This window comes from Meleagris gallopavo, chromosome 4 (genome assembly GCF_000146605.3).
Source record: "Meleagris gallopavo isolate NT-WF06-2002-E0010 breed Aviagen turkey brand Nicholas breeding stock chromosome 4, Turkey_5.1, whole genome shotgun sequence".
NCBI classification, from domain to species: domain Eukaryota; kingdom Metazoa; phylum Chordata; class Aves; order Galliformes; family Phasianidae; genus Meleagris; species Meleagris gallopavo.
The window spans coordinates 17381224-17407251 of record NC_015014.2 but is presented as its reverse complement, the minus strand read 5'-3'; the positions used below and the strand labels follow the sequence as shown (position 1 = coordinate 17407251).

Sequence of the window (26028 nt, the reverse complement as noted above, 5' to 3'; positions counted from 1 at the left end):
AGCCCACCGCCGCCTCCGTGCTGTGCGGTTGTGAGCGTTTCAGCAATTCAGGATCTGAGGAGCGGGGCTGGAGGGAAAGGAAAAGCCTCCCCACCCAGCTCGGGGCTCTCCATGCTCTGCTTCTTCCCAGTTCCACATGCGATCGCTTACTAAAACAGCCCAGAAATGCCACATTAAGAGAATCGCAGGAAAACACGGCACTCCTCCGCTTCACTTGCCACATTGCTATAAAGAAATCTGCCCAACACATCTTCCGCTTCGCCTTTCAAGCAAAGCACTCATTTGCTCACCACCAATTCACTGCATCTCTTTGCAGCGCCAGTGCACTCACTCAAATGAGTGCATTCACTCTCAGAAACACATTAATCATGACTGAAACCTTCTTTCTAGCCACGCTTTATCTGCACAAGGGGAAAATCACCCTGAAAAGTCATCAGCACCACATGGGTTATACAGCTAAGACACAGGTGCTTCAATCCCAAAGATTTTCCACTGGACCCTTGTGGCAAGTCAATGGAGCTGGAGCATTTCAGGGCTGCCAGGAGCCCGTATGCTCACTGCCAGTTTCTCTGGCAGCTCCCCGGGTCCCATGGCTGGCCCATCCAACTACAGCTGGAGACTGCCTTAGAAAATTACGGTATTTCTACTCTATCTCTAGGGTAAAATGCCCTGAGATGTCCACCCCAGGTAGAAAATCCTTTCTCATGCCAGAGGCTTTGGAGTTACAGATTAGTGAAAATTCATTTGTTCCAGTGAAGTCATAGATTCATTAAGGTTGGAAAAGACCTCTAGGTTCACTAAGTCCCCACCATGCCTGCTGACCACATCACACCTCAGTGCCACATCTCCGTGGTTCCTGAGCACCTCCAGGAATGGTAACACCACCACCTCCCTGGGCAGCCTGTGCCACTGCATCACCTCTTTCTGAGAAGTGTACCCTAATATCCAATTTGAATCTTCCTGAGGGCAACTTGAGGCCATTCTTTCTCATTCTAAAGTCATTTTCTTCTTATGTCCAAAGACATAAGGAAAACAGCGCACCCTCACATTTTCAGAAAGGAGATCAACGATGACAGCTTTTTGGGTGGCTGTAATCTCCCACAGTTTTTTTCAATATAGCATTCAGTGTTCATGGCAGCATTTTATCAATGGCCAAGAATTGCAATATTGAGGCACATATCCTTGGAACTGGCCTTTCTGTGCACCTTCTCCCACTCCAATTTTTCTGTTTGCTGTGCCCCTTTTTGCAAGCCCCCATACAGCATTTCTCCCCTCCCTTTCTTGCAGAGATGTGTGGGCTGCCCCATTCCCAAGGCTTCTCCTTGGCCCTATGGATGTTCCGTCTCGTAGGAAGAAAATGTATCCTGGGACCAGGGTACGTAGGTACCAGGATCCAAAAAAGTCCTAAAATCCTAACCCCTATAAAAACGATCAGCCTTAGGAGCCAAACCCTAATGTAGCCTCTGAACCACCCTCCATGGGAGTTAATCACTGACCACATCTGGAGGTTCACAGTGTAGACGGGGACCATCTACCTTATAGAATCTCAACCACTAACACAATCCCATGCAGAATCGGCAACCTCGTGCCCATCCACGACTGGGACAGTGATGCCTTTGCTTGGGGGACTGCAGCAAAGGGGGGCTGTCTTCTCCCTGCCGAGGAGCAACAGTGGCTGCTAAGAAATCACAGATAATGGCCCTTTTGATGGATGCTCAGCTTGTGCTTTTGGGATGCAGCAGTCGTAGAAGGGCTGGGAAGGGGGAGGCGGTGCAGAGGCGTATGACAGTGCTGATAACAAGTGGGCTTTGTGTGTTGTGCTCAGGGCACCCGCAGCTGCCCCAGCCTCCTTTCCCACCCGAGGTAGAAGAAGAGCACTTCATCTGCAAACAGCCAAGCTGCCAGCCGGCTGTGTCCTCCATGCCACTCACAGCTGCTATTAAAGTGGGTGACAATGGGAGCACCGGTCCCCCCGAACCTAGCTAAAGCTCACTTCCACAGGAGAGGGAAGGATGAACCACACTAGGGAGCAAGAACAGGCGTGCATGCAGGTGCAGAAAACTGGCAGCCAAACAAAGGGAGATCCTGGGGGCAGATACGGGCGCATGCAGGCTGTGGTGCTCAGCAGCACGGCTGTCTGGGAGCAAGAGCAAAGGCGAGCATATAGGGGGTAAAGGAGCCAAATTCTCCTTGATGGGAAGAAGAAGCACCAGCGATGAGGCACGGCTACTTTGTTTAACCCCAGGACCCCACAGTTGGGGTATAATGGGTCCAGCAAAGCCAGTGAATTGCCCTCGATCCTCATCAGGTGCTGGGCACCTTCCCAGCAGTTTATTGGGCAGCCGACCCCCCAGGCTCTTCCCAGCCCCATCACAGAGCTGCCTCATCCCCCATGCTCTGACTTTTGGGTGGTGCTGTGTGGAGTTGGCAGTTGGACTTGATGGTCCTTGTGGCTCCCTTACAACTTGGGATATTCTATGATTCTGTGATGTTATGATCCCAACAATACTCAAAGAGCATTACTAGGTCTGGAGAGCCATTGCCATGGAAGGAACAGACACGGGGTGCTGCAGGAGAGCAGTTTCCTGTCTCTCCCCAATACGACTTGTTTTTTCTCCTGCTCCCCGGTGGTGTTTGGTGTTTACAGGCACTGGGCAACATTCACTTCTTGCACGCCTTCCAATGGAGCGTGGGAAAAGCTCTCACCCGAAGCAAAAAAACACGGGAATTTGCTTTCAAGTCTATTCTTCTCACTCCCTTTCTCTCCAAGTGAAAAGCCCTGAGCTGGCTTTTTTCTTTGCAAGGCAAGTTTTCTGGCCAAGGCAAACCACTGTTTGTCTCTCATGCTGTCAGCAGGGTGACAGGCGTCGACGCAGGCTGTGTGCACCTTCCTCTCCTTTGAAATGAAGGAAACTGCACAATTCAGCTTCAATGGAAAGAAATCAGGGGATTCACGGAGCCATTGGTGCTCACGCAGGTAAAGAAGCAATCAGAGGCTCCCAGCACAGTTTTTCCTGTGTGAACCTCCTTCCATGAGTGGTGCCTTAGGTGAGCAGCTGCAGAGGCGGCCAGATGGAGCTGATGGAGGTGTTTGCTTTCTCTGCTTTCCCCCCCACGCCCTCTTCTTAATTGTTTGCATGTCAAGAAGTGACTTGCCGTATTGCAGCCTCCCAAAGGGAGGCTGATGTTCAACTCCTAACCCGAAACTGCCTCTCGGGGAGGCAGCAGCACCCACCTCCCTCTGTTCTCACGTCCCCTCCCCACTGAGCTGCATCTCGCCCTCCCTTTGCTGCGCTCCCTGTTAATGAGCACAGAGAAAAACAGCGCAGAGCTGCCATTCAGGGCCTCTCTCAGACACCAAAGCATCTCCGTGCATTAATAATCCCTTTCAAAAGCCCCTTCCCTGCACGCATTCCCCCCTCTCTCACCCTTTTCAGGAGCAACTGTGATTCATCTGAGGTGTGAAACGGCACGGTAAAATTTTAATGCAGCCTGAACATGAGATGTGAGAGAGCTCAAATGCCTTTTAAGCAGCCTGTCTGTCTCCAGCAACTGCTTTGAAGGCAAGATCACTTCAGCACCACTCAAAAAGCTTCAAAGAGAATATTTGGGACTGATTTTGACGTGACTAGGGGATGGCAGCAAGCCTACAAACACAGTTCCCCCAAAGGATGAGCAGCAGCCTGAGATGATCCATGGCATGCACTATGTATGGCCTGAGCTATGGGGGTTGGCACCTATAGGATTCCCACAGAGTGCTGTGACCCGTGGCCAGAGCCCTGGTTACATTGCATGCCAGTGGTGTGCCCCCAGCCATGATTTCCAGAGCTGGAAAGCAGGGGAGAGATCCTGGAGCCCAGGGTGCCTGCACTGATAGGAGAAGTATGAAAATAAGGCAGAACACTGGGGTTAGCCTAAACAGAAAGAGATGCTGATAGCACACAAGGACTGATTCCTCTATGGCCAGAATGGGTAAACAAAAGAGGGACAAAAAACAACATCCCCAAAAGTGGGGCTAGGAGATGAATGAACAGGATGAAGCTGAAGGATCAGAGGAGGCACTTTGCTCTCCCCATTAGCTCAGCTAACAAAAGTCCCCCAACCAATTGGAGCTACTTTTCATCATCACGTATGGTTCACTGACTCCCTACGGCTGTATGGACCCATAACAACACAGCATTGCCCTCACACAGGGAAATGCCTCAAGGTCATAGAATTGTAGAATCATTAAAAAAAGATCTATAAGATCATCCAGTCCAAAACCCAACCCATCCTCACCATGCCCACTAACCATAACCCTCAGTGCCACATCTCCACTGTTCTTGAATACCTCCAAATATGGTGATCGCACCACTTCCCTGGGCAGCCTGTAACATGGGTCCTTCAAACCCATCTTGGGAATGTCAAAGCCAAAGCATGGAGCTGAGCCCCCATCCCCAGGCATCCCATGCATGACAGCTGGCTGGTCCTGGGGCTCCCACGCCATGGGCAGGATGTTAGCCTAAAGCACCATGCAGCATGGCTCCACTTAGGTTCTGAGCAGCTCTCATCACTCCTTGCCAGAGCATCTGTGCCCATTTTCTTGCCAATTTGGCCCCAGGGGAACACGTCAGCCTGGGGCTGCTGGAAGGATTTGAGGAAGGTGAAAGCTGCAGCCCTCCGTTTCCTTTGCCATCGAGGAAGGGAAGTGAAGCTCTTTGGGAGGTGGGTAGGGTAGGTAGGACCCCTGCAGGTACTGTAACTGCTTGGCTTTTCTTTGTAAATTATGCAATGCACCAAAATGATTTGCCTCCTGGGGCACAGAAAAGAGGACTCGAGGCAAGAATGCTCTTCTTCTAAATGTAAATGCACAGCACTACACCACCCTCTCCCCTCACCAGTATGGAGATAGTAGAAGATGTAAGTAAATCAGAAAAATCCCCTTGCATCTGGTCTTCCCTGTCCCGGTTGCAGGAGGGTACAAATGGAAACAATCTGCTTTCCTGGGGCCTGCTGCTCCTGCAGGATAGAAGTCAGCAGTGCCGTGCAGGAGGCTGGAGACAACTGAATGCAAATTATGCCTTGAGCACAGCTAGAGTGAACAGCAAAACTCAGCTAGCTAACGGCCACACCTTGAGATCGGCTGGCACACCTGTAAGCCAGGCACGTCTGTGAGGAAACATCAGAGTTTCCACGTGCTCATACACTTTGTATTTCAGAGGCATCTTCTGAAGCCCTAACCCAGCAGGCACATGGGCACAGGTCCAGCTGTGCACAGATGATCACCAGGGCCATTGCCTCTGAATCTCAGCCTGGACTCTTAAGGGTCAACACCACAAACCAGAAGTGTTTGCATCCTCCTATAGTGTGGAGCATCCTTGCTGCTACCGTTGTGCTTCTTCCAGGGCCCGCAGTGACATTCCCACCCAAGAGCACCCAAGCAAAACTCCAGCAATGGACAAAATGTATGGGTGTATGGAAGCCTCCTGATCCCAGCAAACTCACAGGACTCCCTGGATCATAGCTGACATATTTGGATGTACTATTTGCAGACCTCTCTCCCACGAATGTCTTCAGTTTTCCATAGTGCCCTGGCAAATGTGATAGCCTTTCCATAACATCCTACAGCATGCAGCTTATAGAACTGTTTGAGTTGGAAGGGACTCCAACTGTTATCTAAAATGTCATCTGGTCCAACTCCCCTGCAGTGAACAGGGATGCCTACAGCTACATCAGGTCACTCAGAGTCCTGTCCAGCCTGACCTTGAGTGTCTCCAGGGATGGGACTTCCACCACCTCTATGGGCAACCTGTGTCAGTGCCTCACTACTCTTATTGTAAAAAAATCTTCTTCCTAATGTCCAGTTCAAGATCTGCAGCCTCATACTGAGTGTGGAGAAGAGCCATTTCATGGCTCATCTTGGACCTGCCACCTAGCAGCTTTATTCCAGATCATCCTTCCCAAGCTGCAACTACAGGACACACGCATTCCCTCTTCAGCATATGACACCCATGGAGAGAGAAGATTGGTACAAGCTGGGTGAGAGTCCTGTCAGCACTGGCACTGTCAAGACAGGCAAGCTCAGAAACAAAAAGGAACTTCTGTCATTAAAATAAATAAGTCTTCTCAAAAAAGTAAGTATCAAGAATAGAAAACAGCCTCCTTCTGGACAGAAGGGAAAGCCCAGGGCCCTGCACAAGGTGCACAGCTGCTGGTCTCGTCTCCTGGCTCTGTGAGCCTTTGTCTATCATTGAAACAGGCCCAAATGTAGCTAGGAATGCATATTTTCTGGGTAGAACATTGTCAAAAGAGCCTGAGAGCTGGAATTTGTCCTGTGAGTAAGGCGAGTTCCGGCAGAATGAGGTTAGCGGATTTTTCAGGTGATTCACTGCCTCCTGATAACTGCCCAGCTCCTCAGACGTCACTGGCATGCGAAAACAAGGCAGGCCCATGTGAATCAGCGCTGAGGGAAGAGGATCGGTGGCAGTTAGCAAAGGCACTCAAGTGTTTATTTAGAGGCCAAGCTGTAAATTAACACCATTTCCCAAGTCTGTAGTGAGCTTCCTGGAAAAGGGTCTTTTGCTGCAAGGTTTGGGGTTTGCCTTGGAAACAAGCCTCTTACTCCATTCTCCAAAGGCCAGGCTGAGCATTCTGCTTGTAGTCCCTTCTGTCACCTCTAGAAATGTGTCCAGTGAGAACAGTTCCCGTGCTTTGGAACAGGCTGCCCAGTGAGTCCCTGGAGGTCTTCAAGAACTGTGACAATGTGGTGCTGAGGGACATGTTAGTGGGCATGGTGGGGGTGGGTTGGTGGTTGGACTGGATGATCTTAGAAGTCTTCTCCAGCCTTAATCATGTTATGAATCTATGATTCCCTGTACCAGCAAGAGGAATCCAGTGTTTCACTCATGCTGCCTGGATGATCCTGGTCATCTCTGAAAGTCAGGAACACCCTTTCTCCCTTCTCCCACTCACCCCTAGGACACATCTCCATGTTCTCAGGCCTTGGTTGCCCTGACAGGACTTAAGCTATAATTTTGACGTGATGGAGGACCTGCAAGTTGCTTTGAGGTGATTAGAGGGATGTTGAGGTCTGGAGGATAGAGGAGGGAGCACGGAACTCAGTGCCAACTCATATTTTCATAACCTCCAGCTTCTCACTTTAACCCAACAATCAAGCATTTGTCATGGACAGAAAAGAGCTTAAAACATGGGACTTTGGAATACAGCCCAATGGTCTTTCATACATCCCAGGGCAAACTTTATAATTATACCTTATCCTAATTGCTGCTGTGGTAGTAAAGTTAGCAAAACAAAGGAACAGGCACCAGCACCCAGGTTACAGATGGGAAAGGATGCAAGCATTCCCAGCTGCAGCTGGAAAATCTCAAACTCTATTGCTTGGGAAGATCAGCAACAAGTTTGCAAGCCCAAACGTTTTAGTGAGTCTATTTCAATGCAGCAGCAGACCTGAGGAAAGAGGGCCAGCTCTTCTGCATGTGTTGTGTTTCCATGGCACGTTCCACAGTATGTGGCTGCTCAGCAGAGCACCAACACCTGCCCAGAGAATGCAAAGAGCAAAGGATTGCTGTGGCCAAGGGCACTTACATATGTGCTCCTTTTGCAGGCAAATAACCCAGCTTTGGCACGTGTTGAATATTCTTTTATAGACTCGGTGTCTTAATGTCCAGGCTAAAGGTCTCAGTGTTGCAGAAGCAATTCCTTGCACGTGGCTTTTTACAAGAGGGAGAGGGCAGAGAAAAAGAGCAGAGCAGAGCAAAGATCTGAGAATAAGCACAGTTCAAATGTTTCCAGGAGACTTTAGATTGAATCGGCTAGCTCTGTGCCCAGTGTTTGGCATGCCAATGATCATTTACCAGGAGAAAAACGGGTCAGATGCTGCAAAGTCAGTGATGGGCATGAGAAGCAACAATTGGAGGATGAAGAGGGAGGACTGAAGGGTGGGTGAGACCATCACTACTGGTCATGTGAGCAAAGTAAATGGAAGAAGTCAATGACACTACTGCCTTTCTTGTATTTGTCTTTCACATACAAGTTGGATCTAGAGGTGAACAACTCACTGAAAGGATCAATTACTCTCCACAAAGCACCAAGATGGAAAGAAAATTATCCGAAACCTTGCAGTCTCTCTCTTAGGCACCTTCAGTTACTAAGCCAAAGCCTTGCCCCAGCACTTAGTCTTGACGATGAACAGAAAAGGGGTCGGGAAATGGGCCAGGATTGCGAAAGATGAGGTTCATGAACTTTTAGCTGAGTGAAATGTGTGTGAGCTATAGCAACACCCATTATCAGAGGAGGAGCCATCTCCAATTCCCAAGCCATACTCTCCAAGAACTGTGGGAAGGCTGGAGCAGGACCAAGGCAAAGAATTGAGCACAGTGCCCTGTCTGAGAGGGTTAAAGGCAAATTAGAGATCCATAACTCAGTGCCTGGAAAATCAACATGCAAGAATTCATTCAGACGTACCTCCGGGCTGGTATGTAGGCTAAGAAGCAGACAACTGCTTCTTCTTAAGAACCATTTTGTGCCATCTTAATTTCTTCATTTTAGGGAAAATAGATGATTCCTGCGACTTTTTATAAAGAGCTTTCACACTCTGATGATTTTGCAGCAGCCTTTGAAATTCAGCGGCAAAATGTCCTCCAGACAGGCCTGCCTGTGGTGCCCTCAATACAGTGAATCTATGATGAGAGGACTGGAACCATGGCGAATGAAAATATTCCCCCCCTAGCTCATAGGTTGGCAGTTTTCCATGCCTTCCTTCATGACAAAGCTCTGATAATAATTTATGGCTATTGTCTAGCAACGCATGCTGGGTGTGACACAAAGCTGTAAAGTGCTTTGTCTTGCTGCTTGTGCTTGATGCTCCTCTGAAGTAGCTGTTGCTCCAGGACATCTAATTTCTTCCCTTGTTTCCCTGCTAATTCATATTGCATGTTCATTGCACATTCAGTTTGGATATTAGGAAGAATTTCTTCTCAGAAAGAGTGGTGGTGCATTGGCAAAGGCTGCCCAGAGAGGTGGTGCAGTCACTGTCCCTGGAGGTGTTTAAGAACTGTAAAGATGTGGCACTGAGGGATGTGGTCAGTGGGGATGGTGGGGATAAGCTGGTGTCTGGATGTGATGATCTGAGAGATCTTTTCCAACCTTACTGATTCTGTGATTCTGTGATTCATTCTGCAGCTTCAACAGTCCCAGCAAAGGTCCCACAGCTATGCTCAAGGCACGTAGGTGGTGGAAGGAAGCCATCTCCTGGTTCTGTATGATCCAAGTGGGCAAAATTTAAAGAAACAGCTAATTTAGAAAAAAAAGACAGCTCTGGGAATACTCCATTGGCCTAAATCAAGAGATTCATCTGCCCATTCTCAATAGGAACGGTTTAAGCAGCCCTTTCCTCCTGGTCATATGGTCATATGCCAAGAGTTTTGACCCACAGAGATCAGCCAAGGTAGCCACAGCCACAAACCAGCTGTGCTTTGGGTTCAAGCCTTTCAGCCTGAAGAGAGAGCAAAGTACATGCGGGTGAGTCACAGGTACAGCAGCTCAGTGAACCCCGTCACAAAGCACTGCTCTCACCCTGCCTGTTGCTGCACGCTCAGCACCCATGGGCACCAGCACTGCCATTAGCTCCCCACATTAGCAGCGCAGCAGCCAGACACAGCTCCCTTCTCTCTGTCTGCACCCCAAAACCCCAGAGCAGTAACCTCACGTCCAAACTATTCTCAGCCATTTCAGAAGTGAGGCAGGCAAAAATAGAAATAGCTGCAAAAGCGCTTTTTCCATCACTGTCTGAACAGGAAGCTGAGGCTCTGAAGAAACGCTAGGCAATCTGACAAGCCCAAATGCAGCGGTTTGGAAGCAAAGGAGTTTAACAGATGAGTGAACACCTGGGGGGTGTCTAATCGTGCTTTCAACAACTCGTTCCCAGGATGTAGTCTGCTTGGTTCTGTCACAGCTGGGCTGCAGAGGCAGAGTTGAAGTCTGCGGCTCCCTGCAGAAGTCATGGGATGCGCTCCCCAGGTTGCAGGGGTGTGTGCAGCTCCTCACGCTGAGTTTTGAGTTGGGGGGAGCAGCCAGGACTCCTACAGACCACGGCCTATGTATGGTAAACTAGTGTTGAGTTATGGTCCTGGGTTACAGAGGGGAGCTCTCGCAGCCCTTATATGCCCAGCACAACCCCTGAGCTCTGATGACCGCCCTAAAGTCCAGCCTTGGGACTGCCATCTCCAGCATGCAGGCAGGAGGTCAATGGGTAAATGGAAAGCCAATAAACCTGCTGGCAGAAGCCACAGCCTGAGAACTGGATCTGTGCTGGGTGCCCACCAGAGCCCAAACTGTGGGAAGGGCGCCCATTCGGAGTGCCCATTCCTTAGCCACTTGTGGGCTGCAGACTCTGCCCTGCCGAGGAGCTTATCCTTGGTGTCCTGCAGGCAGGCACAAAGAGAGCAGTGTGCCCAGGCAGGAGCTTCTCTGAGAGAAGGCCACTGCAGCTGCAGCTGGCTACACAGTGCAGAGCCGGGCTATTGCTTAAAGGCAAGCTGACAGGAAGCCCCGAAACTCCTAGAAACACCCCCACTCTACATTCTAGAAGAAAAAACAGCTAATAGAACTGGGTCCATTCACCTGGACACCTGTCTAAGAAGATTTCCTTGTGGGATGGAGGCTCAGACAACCAAGTCTAAACAACCTCAATTGCAGGAGGCTGCCAGAGCCATTGCAAATTCTTATAATGAGAGAACAAATGGTCAGGGCTCAGGCATAACCCAGCTGGCATCACACAAAGGCTGGTGGGGATTCAAGCTGCAGGGCACTGAGCCAGCCTGGTGCCCCTTCCAGCCTCACAGCCCCCCTATCTCACTGTGCACGAGGCCAGTGAAGCCTCAGGGTCAGCAGGATGTAAACAGGAATTGCCAGCTGCAGGCTGCTGCTAAACAAGCCTGGCTGTTCCCAGCACAGCAAACAGGATGCTGAGATCCCACTGCTGCTGCAGACCTGCGGCACAAAGGAGAGAGGGGAAAACGTGTCCTGCTGGTCTCAACGTCCCACGCTCAGCATGGAGTAGGACTGCCTCTTCCCTCTAAAAGGGAACACAGCTTGAGCTGGATCAGAACAAGGGTGGCGGAGGGAGACTGCTGTGGGCATGCTTTCCCCATTTGTGAAATTGTAGAACGATTAAGGTTGGAAAAGACCTCTAAGATCATCCAGTTCAACCCCCAGCTCCCCCACCCCGTCATACCCACTAACCACATCCCTCAGTGCCACATCTTTACAGTTCTTGAACACCTCCAAGAACAGTGACTCCACCATCTCCCTGGGCAGCCCATTCCATCAGGCAAGGCCCAGCTCTCACACCAAGCTCAGCTCCGTATGGATGTAGCCCCAAAGCCACTGATCCTACACTGAGCTGTATCCTGTCATCACCATGGCCTAAGGCAGACACTAATGGAGGCAGGGATTAAATAATCACAAGCCCACTCAAATAGGCCCAGATGAAGTTTTCATCAGGATCTTAAAGATGTAGCTTTAGGAAAAACTCAGTCACAGCCCTGCAGAAGGAGGAAGCACCAAGTAAGGCAGCTTTCCCACCCAGCAGCTGGGGAAGTGGGGGAAGGAAGGCTGTGTCAGCCAGCCCACGCTATCTCTGCAACCAGATGGCTTTGAATGCTTCCCCAGAGCAAGAGAGGGCCAGCCTCTGCTTCGAATGGCTTTTCACACCCCCTCATTAAAAAGTAAAAGGGAAGAAATGAACAATCTATAAATGCAGCATTGGGAAACAGCTTTGCTAATTCCATTTCCTTCCCTGATATTACTCAGGGCAGGACACCAAGCATCAGGGCCACATCACCCAATTTGCTTACTGTTAGCCTACAGTCAGGAGCCTGGGCACCAGCCCAAGGGCAGACACCCCATTGGGTTAACCAACTGGAAGGGCCCAGGCTCTTACACTTGAACTCACTGCTTAATTGCAAAACTCCCAGCACCAGGAGCTGAGCTCCATGGCTCACAGCTCCACAATGAGTTCCCCAGCAGTGTGGCACTCACAGAGCCAAAGAGAACCCTCAGGGAACCTCAAGGTTCAAGTTGAATATTAGGAAGAATTTCTTCTCAGAAAGAGTGGTGATGCAGTGGCACAGGCTGCCCAGGGAGGTGGTACAGTCACCGTCCCTGGAGGTGTTCGGGAACAGTATGGATGTGGCACTGAGGGATACGGTCGATGGGAATAGTGGGGATGGGCTGGGGTTGGACTTGGATGTTCTTAGAGGTCTTTTCCAACCCTAATAATTCTATGATTCTAAGGTATCCGAGGCCACCAGCGCAAGCACGCTGTGGTGAAGACCTGCAGTCAGCCTGGCTGGGATGAATCATCCCAAATTAATCCACAGAGAATGCTGCCCTCTCTTGGACCCAGCGTGACTGGCACAAATTCAGGGAAATTATGAAATGCCCAAGACTTGGGCATTTTATGGAGGAAAGGCTCACAGAAGGAACTAGGAGTGATGTACAGGAGATGCTCATGGGGAGGAAGAGCAAGGAGATGAAGGCCAGGCTTCATCAGGCTTGAGCTGATGAAGGACTGCAGGATCCTTACCAATTCTGCAAGTTGATGAATTAATGCTTTCACCAATAAATTCACTTCCCCCGATATACCCGCAAAGGGGAGTGGAGCACCAGGGACTCCCACGTGCCCATGCTGCCAGCTGGGTGCCAGCCAGCCCTGCCCGCTGCCTGCCGGCTCCTCCCTGCCTGCACTTCCTCCTGCAGCTCACAGCTCCCACAGCCTGCCCAGCTCACCGGGTGCTGCTGCACGAGAATCCCAGCTTTCAGCAAGCAGAAGCAGCAGGATTCGAAGAGCCACCCTGCAGCCCACTCTCCCAGCATGCGGACGCCGGCCGTGATGATCGTGGGGCTGGTGCTCTGCCCCTGCGGGCTTCTGCTGACATTGACAGGCACGTTGGCACCCAACTGGAGGCAGGTGAGCCTCATCCCCAATCAGCCCTCCGACCTCATCTTGGAGCAAGGCATCTGGGACCTGTGCAGGGAGCGGCAGAGCAGCCATGATCGCCTCTGCGGGCAGGAGGATGAGCTGGGCTACTTCAAGGAGGTGCCTGTGCAGGTGGCACGAGGCCTGATGCCCAGCTCGCTGGTGCTCACAGTGCTGGGCTTGGTGGTGGCTGCCCTGGGGGTGCGGTGCTGGCAGAAGGAACCCCAGCACACACTGGCTGGTGCTTCGGGGCTCGTGCTGCTGCTTTCGGGGCTGCTGAGCCTGGTGCCTGCCTCCTGGTACACCCATGAGCTGGAGGTACTGCCTGCACCCTCTGGTGCCGCGCTGGCTGTGGGTTACAGCTTGGTGCTGAGCTACCTGGGTAGCTGCCTGGAGATTCTGGGGGGGTTGGCCCTGACCCTCAGCTTCCACCACTGCTGCAAGGAGCGCAGGGCCTCCAAAACTTCCCCCAGCCCAGTGTTGGAGCCAGGGACACGCTCCATCACTGGGGCCTACAGCAACCCCTGGGATGTGCTGGAGGATGAGCGAGACAGGCGGCGTGGGAGGAGCACCCTGCCTTGTGACTCGGACCTGTAGCTCCAGCACAGTGACACACCTTGAAGCTCTGCAGGCAGCCATTCTCCCAGCTCTGCAACCATGCCAAAGCTGTACTGGCTCCAGCCCTGGCTCCAGCCCCTCTGTGCAGCTCTTAGCTCAGTACCCTGTGCCATGCAGGGCTAAGGCAGCTGCAGTATTCTCATGTGAGCGGGCCACCAGTTAGTGCTGTGCAGCCTGCAGGGTGGGGGACCAAATGTCTCTGCTCTATTTAGGGCTGAGCAAACATCAAAATAAATGAGGAGGAACAGTTCTGTGCTGCAAGGTAGTTATGGGCTCTCTGCCAGGCATGCTGGCTGAGAGCCAGCAAAGCATGGCCAACCCTGCCCCACCGTGCTTCACCTGGAGAAGGGAGGAAAGGTCTGGAGGAGGACAGGTGGCTTTTACAGGTGCCTTCCCCAAGGACTTTCCCCCCAGGGTTAAGAGCAGCTCAGGAGAAGATTTCTCTTTCCTTGTGCACAGCCACTTTGAGGGGGGGGAGAAAGTCACAGAGAAGAAAAATAGCACATATTTCTCTTTCCATCGTGTGCTTAGTGGGAGGCAGTAGAACTGGTCCCACTGGTTTGTGAGAGACAGCTGTGCTATAAAATCCCTGCAAAAGAGGGCAGGAGCCAAGCCTGGCCTGGATTGCCTACAGGGCTGTTAGGCCATATTTCCACCCTTTATGTGCCCAGAGTACTCCCTCTTCCTTGTCCCCCACACAAACCACCACAGCACAGGGATGCTGCACGATGTTCCTTTATGGAAGTACAGTGTTGGGGTGAGATGGTCCCTTCCCAAGCCGGGCCGGCAGCTCCTGTACGGACCACAGAGAAGTGCATTAGGGACAGGTTTGAACCAGCCTCCCTAGGCCCAGCCTGCACCCTGGCACAGGGGTCATGGATAGAGCAGCTAGGCTGGATGGAGCCCTGGATAGCCTGATCTGGGGGGGGGAAAACCAGCCCATGGCAGGGGGTTGGAGCTGGGTGGGCCTTAAGGTCCTTTACAACACAAGCCATTCTGTGATTTTACAAGGAGGGTCCTGAGCAGGGCCAGCTCACCTCTTTCCCATCATAAGCTTCATTCACAAAGGTATCGCTCTTGGGTGGAAGCTCTTCCTCTTCTTCATCTTCTTCCTCAGGGTCACTTTCACGGTGGTACAGGGTCAGCACTCGGGTGGAAGCAGTGCTTGAGGTCCTGGGGGAAAAAACAAGGTACCCACAGGATAGCAGAACCATTTCTCAGAGACAGGGCAGATCCCTAGGTCCTGTCACAACCCACAGCATCTCCCTGCTGGGCTGTTGCTGCTCTCCATATAGCCATCTCCAGCCTAGCCCTACAGCTCACCTCCTTCTCCTGTCTCGCTTCCGCATGTAGGCCAGGGCCCCCACGGCTGCCGCAGCCAGCAACAGAAGCACAGCCACCCCTAGGGCGATGGGGCCTGCCAACGGCTGCACCTCTGCCTCCTCACAGTAGTCCCCACGGTAGCCTAGGGCGCAGTGGCACATCACCCGCCCAGACTCAATGGCACACTCCCCGCGCAGATTGCATGTCTCGCTGCTGCACGGCATGGCCCCCAGCACCTCTTCTGTGTTTGGGGTTGCCAGGAAAGGTTCTCCATGCTGCCAGGGCCCAGAGGCTGCAGGCAGGCTGGGCCTGGGCTGCTGAGGTGCAGCTGAGGGCACAGTTGATTTCTCCTCTTCTGCACGGGATGTCCTTGATGATGATAACACGGGGACCTGTGTCTTTGCCTCTTCAGAGGTGCCTGGAGGGAATGAGCACAGATCAGAGCACCAGGATGAGACCGTAAGATGAGGGATCTCTGGCATTTCCTAGCAGCGTGCAGGCACTCACAGCCCAACTCATCGGAGCCATCGGTGCAGTCAGGGTGCCCGTCGCAGACCTGCTTTGCAGAGATGCAGCTCTGGAGGTCAGCGCAGGCTTGCAGCAGTGCTGGGCATGGTGGAACTGGAGCACAGGTCACCCCGCGCACCAGGTGGTATCCAGGGGAGCAGCGGCACTGCCGCCCTGCAGGGTTGGGCAAGCAGAGCTGGGCACAACCTCCATTGCTCTTTGTGCAGCCATTGGTGCCTGATGAGACAGAATCTGCTAGCAGGGCCTCCGCGGAGCTTGATGCTCCAGGTGCCAGGGGCTGGAGCATCCCCAGACCTACCTTCCTGTGAGAACTGGCTGTAAATTCTCAAGGTCACCAACTCTTGCTCCATCAGGAACCACCAGCTCTTGGCCTGCTCCAGCCGGCTGTGCCAGACCTTGCTGGAACCTGGGGACACATGGGATCAGCACTACCTGGCATTGTTCTCCTCTGGCCTGCCACTACCCTGTGCCCCACGGGGCCTGGGACAGCAGAAGCTGGAGGGAGCCCAGCAGTCCCTCAATGGTCTCACCATTGGTTGCAGATGTTGACCAGAGCAGAAAGCCATCTCCGACAGCAAAGAGCCTGAGGCCATGCAGTCCCTCCCGCACCAACCTGAAGTGGGAACCATCCAGCTCTACACTGCCAATCGCACCACGCTCTGCAGACAGACACAGGGGGTATCAGGCGTGGGACATAGTATGCCACCCCTTGTGGACATGCTGGATTGAGCCCCACTGCCCTCCATGCTGCCCCACACTTACCCTGGTCTGCCCAGTAGAGCCGGGTGCTGGCACCCCCAAAAGTGAGGCCGGCAGGAGCGTGGGCTCTGCTCCACACCACTCTGCGGCCACTGCCGTCCATGGCTGCACACTCCACTGCAGGACCAGGCCTGCGGCTGCCTGCTGCTGTGATGAAGCACATGGTGGAGGCGCGAGGGCAGAGGGCCAGCCAGGCAGCGCCCTGCAGCCCCTGCTGAGCAGCATCAGGACCCACCGCCCCCCAGCTGTGGCTACACGGATGCTGGTGGGCTGCCCTTCGATCCAGTACAGGTTTCCACTCAGCCAGTCCAAGGCCAGAGACACCACCATGCCCTCCACAGCAACAACCTTCTTCCATGAGAGTCGGCCCGAGTCCTTCAGGCGCAGCATCCCAATGGAGTCGCCCCCCACCTCAGCGAAGTACAGGCTTTTGTCCTTCACCATGTAGTCAACAGCTGTCAAGCGCACTACCTTTGCCAGGGGCAGGGCCCGGTGTGGGGGGAGGCCTTGGCCTCCAGCCGTTCGTGGCATGTCCTTCAGGTAGACCTGGAGGAAGGAGTCAGCTCTGGTACCAAGAGCCTGCTCCCCAGGAGGGAGCTAGGAGACCTGGCTCTGCGTGGGTACCTGCATCACGGCTGCTGGTGACACCAGGAGGGCGAAGGCTGAAGTGTGGAGGGGCAGGCAGGTGGTCTCATCGGCAGCCAGCGTCAGCCCGATGGGGCATCGGCACTGCCCAGCGTGCCGGCTGCTCAGCAGGCACAGGTGGGAGCAGCCGCGGGCTGTGCATGGGTTGGGAGCTGCCAGGCGCAGGGCTGGGTGCATCACCTGTGGGGAAGGGCAGGCTCAGCCCAGTGTCTAGCAGCAGAGCTGAGCACAACCAGTACCATGCCAGGCTACCAGGCCAGCATGGAGATGCTCCTTAAGAGAATGGGTGATTCTCAACCACAGGGACCACAGAGTCTAGGGGATCATTTGTGGAGTAGGTGCAGCTCTCAATGCCACCCAGGGCGTGGCAGGTTGGGAGCCCCAGCAGTGAGTGCAGCAGGAGTCTGGGCTCCCCACATAGGTACCTGAAGGCCATGGGGCTGCCCATGTCGCTTGAGCAGCACTGTCCTATTCTTGCCTGTGGCCTTGTCCACCTGCTGCACCGACCATGCCTTCCTCTCTGACCAGTAGAGCTGGTCCTCACACACAGCCGCTGCAAAAGGGCTCTGGACCCATCTCAGCTGCAGCACCTGGAGAAGAGGCTGTGAGTATCAATGCCAGCACCCAATCCAGCCAGATTAGCTGGAACCATAGCCAGAACCTCCAGTTGCACACCTTTACATCGGTGCCATCCAGATGTGTGGAACCAACACTGCCCAGCTTTTCATCCAGCCAGAAGAGCCTCGAGGTGGGGAGGTCAAGGGCTAGTGCTGTGGGCCAGCCCAAGCCCTGCGCCAGCAGCACACGCTGCCGCCTTCCATCCATGGTGGCCTCCATCAGCCGTGGCTGGTTCCCCACCTCTGACCAGTATAGCATCCTGGCAGAAAGAAGAGTGCTGGCCCACACACCTGGTGCTGCCCAGTACCAGGGCAGCAACAGGACAGCACGGAAGTGCAGAACAGAGTTTCCCATCCCATCAGGTATGCACTGAGAGCTCTGCGCAGGGCAGGAGCAGATGCTTGGGTTTCTTCTCCCCAGTCATACAGCTGAAACAGCACTCAGATGAGGCCAACCCAACTCTCCCCCAGCCTGTTGTCTGGTTCTATGGGGGACAATGGGCTAGGCAAGAAGGTCCCCAAGTCCTCTGGCCCCAGCCTTACCCAGCCAGAGGCTGGAGCACCAGGGAGTGTGGCTGGTCCAAGTCTCCATCCAGCACCACGGTGTACTCTGGTTTCCCTCGCCAGGCAGTCCCCAGAGAAGTGGCCAGCACCTGCCCTGCCACCCCATCCGTCCAGTACAGGTTCCTCCCAAGCCAGTCCACAGCGATACAGTCTGATCTTACACCTGCAAGAAGACCAAGAGTCAACACCCATAGGGTGACAGGTGCATGGGGCACCATGCTCACAGCCTGGATCTCCATCACCTCACGAGCTCAGAGTTCTCCTAGCCATCTCCGACCAGCAGGTGGTGAGGCACTGGCACAGGCTGCCCAGAGAAGCTGTGGATGCCCTGTCCCTGGAGGCATTCAAGGCCAGGCTGGATGGGACCTTGGGCATCCTGAGCTGGTGGGTGGCAACCCTGCCCATGGCAGGAGGTTGGAACTGGGTGGGCTTTAGGTTTCTTTCCAACCTAAGCCATTCTATGGTTCTATAATTTTCCCATACAAGGGGACACAGCCTGGTACCCCAATTGCATCCAAGCCACGGAGAGGTCAGCCTCACTAGCCCCAAGCTATTACAACTTACCTTTCACCAGCGTGCCCTTTTTGCTTGAATCTAGACTCCGCCAGGAAATGCTCTCTGTGGCCAGGTCCATCCAGAAGATTTTCCTTTCGACCAGGTCAAAGTCAAGTGAGAAGACGGTCCGTTCCTTGTCAGTGGTCAGCAGCACTTCCTCGCGCCCACTCCGAAGGCCATAGGACAGCACCTCTGATTGCACAGCCACCAGCAGCATGGGCTCTGGTCCTGGGGTGACACAGAGACTCTCAGCACTGGTGACGCCAAGGAACATAGCCATCTTAGGCATCAGAGCCTGCTGGGATGAAGTCCTACTGCCATGGCCATGTGGGCAGACAAGTATCAGTGATGGCCAGTGGGATAGGGAGGGGACCACAGGACTTCCCACAGGCAGGAGGCATACACAAGCAGGTACCCACTGGCTTTTGGCATACCAGGAGGTGCCCAATGCTGCCTGCCCTCCTTAGGACTTACCGCTGAGTTTGCAGATGCGGCCATCAGGCTCCAGCAGATAGCCAGAGAGGCAGCCACAGCTGTAGGTCCCTGGAGCATTGAGGCAGATCTGGCTGCAGGTTTCCTTTCCCTGCTCTGTACACTCATCTACATCCACACAGGACATGCCGTCCTCAGCCAGCTGATAGCCCGGAGCACACCAGCAACGCTGTGGGGACAGCAAGTGCATGGGGCTCCCTGCTGCAGCCTGTGCAGTCCATGGAAGCACAGTGGGGCGAGAACCCCAGGCCATGGTCCGCAGCACTCACAGGTCCCTGGGGCGATGGGTAGCAGAGCTGTGAGCAGGGTCTCTGGCAGGGCAGGGAGCAGTTTCCCCCCTCATCTGAGCCATCCGCACAATCCTGATGGCCGCTGCACACCAGTGATGCATTCAGGCAGATCCCCAGCCCACAGGGGTACTCATGGCTCAGGCAGGGAGTGGGCTGGCCTGCGGGGGAGAAGCTGCCCTCAGCCTCAGCCACTAGCTCCTTGTGCTCAGCAGGAGCTGCTGAGGGACACACAGAACACACAGCAATGATGCCCAGCACAATGCCTGCAGCCTGCTTCGGAGCTACCCTAATGTCAAAGCCACCAGCCCAATGGAGACAACATCCATCCACCCTAGGACCAGAGCCACTGCTGATGTTGGGAAGGGGCATTCTGCAGCAGATGCACTCCCACTCCCCATTATGCTGAGGACCCATAGGTGGGACACAGAGGGGACATGCAGGTGCTGCTTACAGCCAGCCTCGTCGCTGCCGTCACTGCAGTCTCTCTCTCTGTCGCACCGCCAGGCATCAGGGATGCACTCATGGCCACGTGAGCAGCCCCACTGCCGCTCACCGCACTGCTGCTCCTCCAAGGGACAGTCCTGCAGGAGCAGGGGATGAGTGGTACCACCAGCCCTCCAGGGACACAAGGAGGCATTCCCAGCACTCACCCACCTGCTCATCTGTGCTGTCTCTGCAGTCAGCCACACCATCACAGCGCCAGGCCTCAGGCACGCATTCCCCACTGTGGGGACAGACCACCTCACCTGGGCGGCACAGCAGAGGCCGGGGCACGGCACAGCCCTCCTCATCCGAGCCGTCGCGGCAATCAGGGTCCCCATCACAGCGCAGAGCCAGGGCCACGCACTGCCCACTGTGGCAGGGGAATTCAGATGGGCTGCACTTCTTCGGCACTGTGGGCAGAGGCAAGAATGACAGGGGGCACAGCGTCCCCGTCTCCTATTGGTAACCATCCTGCTGGTATACCCATATGCAGGGCACACGGTCCCCAGGAAACCACATCATCCTAGCCAACCCTCGGGTCTCACCGCATCCCTGCTCGTCGGTGTGATCCAGGCAGTCGGCATGGCCATCGCACAGCCAGCTCTTGGGGACGCAGCGGGTGGCAGCATCGCAGCGCAGGGCACAGTCCTGTGTGGGGCTCCAGCAGCCCATCTCATCCGAGGCATCGGGACACTGTGGCACCCCATCACAGCGCTCGTTAGCCCCAACACACATGGTGCTGCTAGCACAGTGGAAGGCCTCTGGGCAGAAAATGGATCATTCTCAGTCTTGTGCAGTCATGGAACTTCTCAGGGCTTCATCCCATCAGCCCCACTGGGAAGCAGCCAGAAACCCTGGCGCATGACCACCCACTAAAGGCTGTCTCCTACCTGGGGCGTCACAGAGTTGAGCACACCCATCCTCGTCAGAGCCATCTGCACAGTCCTTCTCTCCATCACACACGTAGTCCTGGGCCACGCACTCAGTGCCATCACGGCAGGGCATGTGTGTGCGAGGACAGGAGAGATGGGAGAACACGGTTGGGGGGTGTGGAGAGCTGGGCCCGAGGAGTGGAGTGGGGGGAACTGCCAGTGCAGGAGTGGTTGGGTGCTGGGTGCTAGTGCTTAGCTGTGGGACAGCAGGCTTGGTTGGCAAGGACCGAGTGGTGGTGGTGCTGGTGGTGGTTACCCACACAGTGATGGTTTTGTTTGGAGTGGTCCATGTGGTGGTTGGTACAGAGGTGGTTGTGGTGGATGGCCTGGTGGTGGTGGTTTTGGTTGGGGTGGACAGGCTGGTGGTGGTCAGTGTTGTAGTAGCCTTGGTGGTTGTTGCAGGCATGGTAGGCGCAGCAGTGGTCTTTCTCAGTGAAAGCCGTGTGGTGGAGGTGGTGGGCTGAGCAGATGTGGTAGCTGTGGTTGTCCTTGTAGTGGTGATCACAGGTGGAGGAAGTGGCAGGGCAGGTCCTTTGCTTGCTGGCACTGGCAGAAGCACAGGCACTGGAACATGAGCCTGGATTTGGGGTCGTGCCCTGCCCACGCTTCAGGCACCACCAGAAACAACGTATGTGGCTCCCAGCACCCAGGTGGCACCCTAGCTTGGAGCAGGACAGGCCACCCAGCCCCATCAAGTACAGAGCTGCTCTTACCTTCCTGTAGCTCTGAGCCCACGAATGCCACCACACCCTGCACGCCTGTTGCTGGCACAGATAGCACAAGAGACAGTGTCCTCCGGTCCCACAGCAGCAGAGCCGTCTCATTAACTGCAACCAAGTAGGGCTCAAAGGCAGCCACAAGGCCATGAGACCAGCCAGGTGCCAGGGTGACTGCTTTCTGTTTGGTCAGACTCAGTGCTTTCAGGCCTGTGAGGAAGAAATAACAGAATCATAGAATCATAAAGGTTGTAAGAGACCACTAAGATCATTCAGTACAACTATCAACCCATCTCCATTGTGCCCACTAAACCACGTCCCTCAGTGCCACATCTCTACATTTCTTGAATGCCTCCTGGGCAACCTGTTCCAATACCTCACCACTCTTTCTCAGAAGAAATTTTTCCTGCTGAGGATCTGGGGCTCACAAGACAGCCCTTGTACTCCCATAACACACCATTATAGCAGGAATCCCATGGCAGAAGATAGGAGCCCACCCATGGAACAAAGTGTTCCAAGAGCACCCTACTGACCAGGCAGGGACCTATTGTCTGTAGAGCAACCTCCTCTGCTTCCTGCTCCAAATCCCTGTGGGGCTCACCTAGGGCTGAGCTCCAGAGCAGGCTGAAGGCCTTGCTATCCATGGCCGCAGGCAGCTCTCCAGGCCACGTCTCGTTCCAAGCATCCCATGGGCTTCCCCCAGACAGACTCAGCTGCTGCAGGGGCTGCCCACGGGCCAGCCAGTAGAGAGCTCCTCGCTGCCAGTCCAAGAAGAGGTGCTGGATGCTGCTGCGAGCACGGTGCAGGATGCGTGGGGTCAGGTCAGACACCTTGGTCACTCCGATGTCCCTCCGGTTACATGCGAGCCAGTACAGGTTCCCTGAGCGGATGTCCACACGGGCAGAGCAGACTTGGGGACAGCAGGCAAGCAAGCAGTTATGGGGCTGTCCCATGGCCCTGCTCCTCTGCTGTGTTCCCCCTTTCCCTAAAGCCAGGACACGCCTGACCCACATCTGAACACAGCCTCAGCATGGGCACCGAGGGACCACTGTACAGCACCCAGCAGAGCCTCGCACCTGCTGAAGCCCCGAGAAGGCAAGCATGCCCCAGCACCCTGTCCATTCCCACATAGGGTCTCACCCGGCAGCCCGGTCACGATGGTCTCTCGCTTCCCAGGGTGTCCCACAACACGCAGCAGTGCCCCACTGTCATCTGTCCCATAGAGCACTGACCTCTGCCAGTCTACATCCTGCAGGTGGAAGGCAGGTGGAAGGTGCCACTCCTGCACCTGTCGGCTGTGTGTTCCAGGGCCCACCTGCAGCAGGGAGATGGCTGTCCTCGATGAGTACATGATGGACAGCTCTGAGGGGTGCAAGAGCAGCATGTAAGCATGGCTGAGGCACAGGACAAGCAGGGCTGACCTTCTAAAAGGCTGCACAGGTACCAGGCTGCATATTCAGGGATGTCCCTGGCCCCACGCAGCCGAGCAGACTATACTCACCTGTGCATTTCCCTGAGGGCTGGAGGTAGAGTCCCTCTGGACATGCACACTTGTAGCCTCGAGGGTGCACAGGGGACAGAAGGCAGAGGTGGCTGCACAAGCCTGGAGCGCATGCAGCAGTGTCTCCTAGGAGCAAAGGGGACGTTAAGAGCTCAGGCAGTACCATCCCCACAAAGCAGTCCTTGCCAAAGGACCAGGAGAGCCATCATATAGGACCAAGGGTGAGGCACAGTACTCACGTGGTGGCTGCTGCAGTGCATGCAGCACAGTGAAGGCCGAAACAGGGGCCCGGAGCAGTACGGCATGTTCCTGTGGAGAGGCCTGGCTGGCTGACACCAGCTCGGTGCCATCAGCCCAGAAGAAGCGGCTCTCAAATACAGCCAGGCCCAGCGGCTCTGTGTGGCTCCGCAGGACAGCAGGGAAGGAGTGGCGTCCACTGCCATCCACCCGCAGCGTCTCGATGGACTGCGAGACAGGTCAAAGTGACCATATGGCATCCCAATGTCCCAGCGCGGTAAGCCTTGGCTACAGGGTCCTGGTGGGGCTGAGTGCTGCTTCCCCCCATCCCTACCTCCTTGTATTCACTGATCCAGTACAGTCTCCCAGCCACGTGGTCCAGGCTGAGCCCTACAGGCTCCTCCATGGACACCACTGTGAGCTCCTGACGGTTTGAGCCATCCATGCCCGCTGCAGCAATGACTGTCCGGCCTCTCAGCCCACGGTTGACCCAATAGAGGGACCTGGAAGCAGGTACCAAGCGCCCAGGCCTCAGCACACCCCCCAAAGCCACAGTCAGCAGACATCTCTCTTAATCCTCACCTGGCAGATGGGTACACTGTCAGCTGCTCTGGTGCCACATCCTTCCCCAGCACTGTCACATAGCCACGGCCGTCACCCAGCCCTGCGTAGATGGCTGCAGGATGGCTGCTGGCCCAGTACAACTGCCCCGTGAACCAGTCCACGGAGATGCTGTTCACCTCTCCGGCATCTACACAGACAGGGAGGATAAGGGGACAGCCTCTCTCCAGAACACAAGACAAACTCCAAGTTGCCCCTGGGTATAGGACAGGGGCAAGCCAGCTCTGAGCCCCAATCTCAGCCCCACTGCAAAACCTAGCACCCTTGCTTCTCCGCACCTGCATAGAGGAGCTGCACATCCTTCCCCGGTAGGCGTGCACAGAGCTCGCCCTCCTCTGTCAGCCAGTAGTAGGTTTCACGGAGAAGATCATACACCAGGGCACGGAGCTCGGCCTCAGTGGAGAGCACAGGGCGGTATGCCTGGGTCCGCACATCCAGAAGAGCCAGGTCTTCCCCAACGGCCACCAGGAGTTGTGTTGAGTTGTCTGCCAGGACAAGAGGGATGTCACATGGCGAGCAGAGCACGCTGTGGGCACTGCCTGGACCCTCAGGGTCCCCCCCTCTACCTGCTACTTCACAGAGGGTGCTGTGCCGCAGCAGGTAGCCCTCGAGGCAGGCACAGCTGAAAGTTCCTGGCGTGTTCCTGCACAGTTGGCTACAGGGGCTGTACTCCAGGGAGCACTCATCCACATCTGCAGGGACAGGCACTTTCGGCAGCCCAGAGCCAGTATCCTCCAGATGTTGCCACTGCCCACCCAGATACCTGCTTCCCAGACCCACCCGCTCCCACTGATGCCTCACAAGCAGCCTTCTCAGGACCTGACACTGCATGCGGACAAGAGCAGGGATGTCTCAGGGCATTCCCACTCTTGGTGCTGCAGCATGCACACCCCAACCTCTCCTTACCAGCACAACTCTGCCCATCAGCCTGCAACACCCAGCCAGACCCGCAGGAGCACTGTACACCCCAGTGTGTGTCAGTGCACGACTCTGCGCAGCCCCCATTGCGCACAAAGCAGCTTCGTCCTGCAGGAAAGGATGAAGCAGGGAGATGAGGTGATGCAGAACCACCCTGGGGCTCCCCCTGCCCAGTGCCCACTCACCGCAGGTGCTGGGCTCGTCAGTGCCATCCAGGCAGTCATCCTCATCATTGCACATCAGGGATTCCAGGATGCACTTCCCCTCATCGCACCGCACCATGCCAGGTGGGCAGGGGGCTGTGGTGCACATATGTCAGGAAGGCAGGGCAATGCCAGGTGGCTCCCAGCCTCATGAGGTGCCCCACAAAGTGCCTTTGCACATCCCTTGGACAGGACCATCACTTACCGCAGATGTCTTCATCCGAGGAATCACCACAGTCATCAACCCCATTGCACTTCCACTCGGCAACAATGCATACCCGGTTCCTGCACTGCCACTGCCCAGGCAGACAAGGCTGCAGGGGACAGCCCTCTTCATCCCAGCCATCCTCGCAGTCCTGGTGCCGGTCACACAGCTCCCAGTGCGGGATGCAGTGGTGGGTGCCAGGACACTGCAGCTTCTTCGCTCCACATACTGCAGGGACAGAGCGACATTCAGACTCTGAACTGCGTGGCCGCGGCCCCCCGGGCCCTGAGGGCTACGTACCACAGTCCTGCTCATCAGAGCCATCTGGACAGTCGGCAGCACCGTCACAGCGCCAGCTGCTGGCAACACACCGGCCGTCATCACATTGCCAGACGTGGGGGTCTCCGCCGCAGGGAGCATCTGCAGGGACGGCACAGGGTCAACGGCACTACCATGCCACACACGTGCCCATGCCACAGACCCCCCAGGTGCTCCAGGACACACGTGCCTCTGCAAAGGCAAGTGCCGCCATCAGCACTTCTGTCCTGCCTTGCACCACCGCTATGTAACATAGCCCCCTCAGCCCATCCCACGACCCATCTTCTGACTCACCGCATAGCTCGTCCGTCCCGTCTGGACACTGCTGCTCTCCATCGCAGAGCCATGAGATGGGGATGCAGCCATCCCCGCAGGCGGCCTGGCGTGATGCTGCACACGTGGGGCTGGCGGGGGCTGCGAGAGAAAGCCACGGTCAGCCCAGGGGGGTCCCCAGGCTCCTTGAGCATCCCCCACAGCACGGCCTTGAGGAGCAGGTGCCGTGCCACGAGCTGCCGCCTCCCGCA

General features: G+C 55.2%; 3 protein-coding genes across 3 annotated transcripts; 1 reads left to right on the top strand and 2 right to left on the bottom strand.

Annotated features, from left to right (window-relative positions):
* Positions 1–12306: 12306 nt before the first annotated feature.
* CLDN23 (claudin 23) lies at positions 12307–14322 on the top strand. Its single transcript, XM_003205621.3, has one exon. The coding sequence runs from the start codon at positions 12686–12688 to the stop codon at positions 13574–13576; it is 891 nt and encodes a 296-aa protein (XP_003205669.2). The 5' UTR covers positions 12307–12685; the 3' UTR covers positions 13577–14322.
* Positions 14323–16002: 1680 nt separating this feature from the next.
* On the bottom strand, positions 16003–21166 carry LOC100550280 (very low-density lipoprotein receptor-like). The gene is made up of 13 exons (XM_031553047.1): positions 20744–21166; positions 20399–20614; positions 20025–20263; positions 19822–19951; positions 19350–19528; positions 19063–19249; positions 18598–18816; positions 18013–18196; positions 17528–17729; positions 17278–17442; positions 16832–17032; positions 16211–16753; positions 16003–16107 (listed from the first exon to the last, which is right to left on the bottom strand). Exons 1-13 carry the CDS (start codon positions 20856–20858, stop codon positions 16084–16086), a joined length of 2604 nt encoding a protein of 867 aa, XP_031408907.1. The 5' UTR covers positions 20859–21166; the 3' UTR covers positions 16003–16083.
* LOC116216180 (prolow-density lipoprotein receptor-related protein 1-like) lies at positions 20978–25941 on the bottom strand. Its single transcript, XM_031553258.1, has 16 exons — positions 25799–25941; positions 25487–25606; positions 25187–25414; positions 24964–25077; positions 24767–24886; positions 24427–24552; positions 24139–24345; positions 23822–23990; positions 23574–23742; positions 23242–23467; positions 23003–23128; positions 22642–22863; positions 22103–22411; positions 21499–21711; positions 21046–21331; positions 20978–20981 (listed from the first exon to the last, which is right to left on the bottom strand). The coding sequence occupies exons 4-16, from the start codon at positions 25058–25060 to the stop codon at positions 20978–20980; spliced, it is 2274 nt and encodes a 757-aa protein (XP_031409118.1). The 5' UTR covers positions 25061–25077; positions 25187–25414; positions 25487–25606; positions 25799–25941.
* Positions 25942–26028: the final 87 nt, after the last annotated feature.

What these genes read in the sequence shown, in the direction of transcription:
- CLDN23 (XM_003205621.3), top strand. Translation starts at nt 12,686, where the DNA reads ATGCTGCCAGCTGGGTGCCAGCCAGCCCTGCCCGCTGCCTGCCGGCTC.
- LOC100550280 (XM_031553047.1), bottom strand. Translation starts at nt 20,858, where the DNA reads ATGCCCTGCCGTGATGGCACTGAGTGCGTGGCCCAGGACTACGTGTGT. An exon ending in CACCGACGAGCAGGGATGCG is followed by an intron (nt 20,264 to 20,398) that starts GTGAGACCCGAG and finishes CTCTGCCCACAG; the next exon opens with TGCCGAAGAAGTGCAGCCCA. An exon ending in CACCAGCAGCCGTGATGCAG is followed by an intron (nt 16,754 to 16,831) that starts GTACCCACGCAG and finishes TCCTTCCTCCAG; the next exon opens with GTCTACCTGAAGGACATGCC.
- LOC116216180 (XM_031553258.1), bottom strand. Translation starts at nt 25,060, where the DNA reads ATGGTGCGGTGCGATGAGGGGAAGTGCATCCTGGAATCCCTGATGTGC. An exon ending in CACCCTCTGTGAAGTAGCAG is followed by an intron (nt 24,346 to 24,426) that starts GTAGAGGGGGGG and finishes TTGTCCTGGCAG; the next exon opens with ACAACTCAACACAACTCCTG. An exon ending in TGTGCAGCTCCTCTATGCAG is followed by an intron (nt 23,991 to 24,138) that starts GTGCGGAGAAGC and finishes CTGTCTGTGTAG; the next exon opens with ATGCCGGAGAGGTGAACAGC.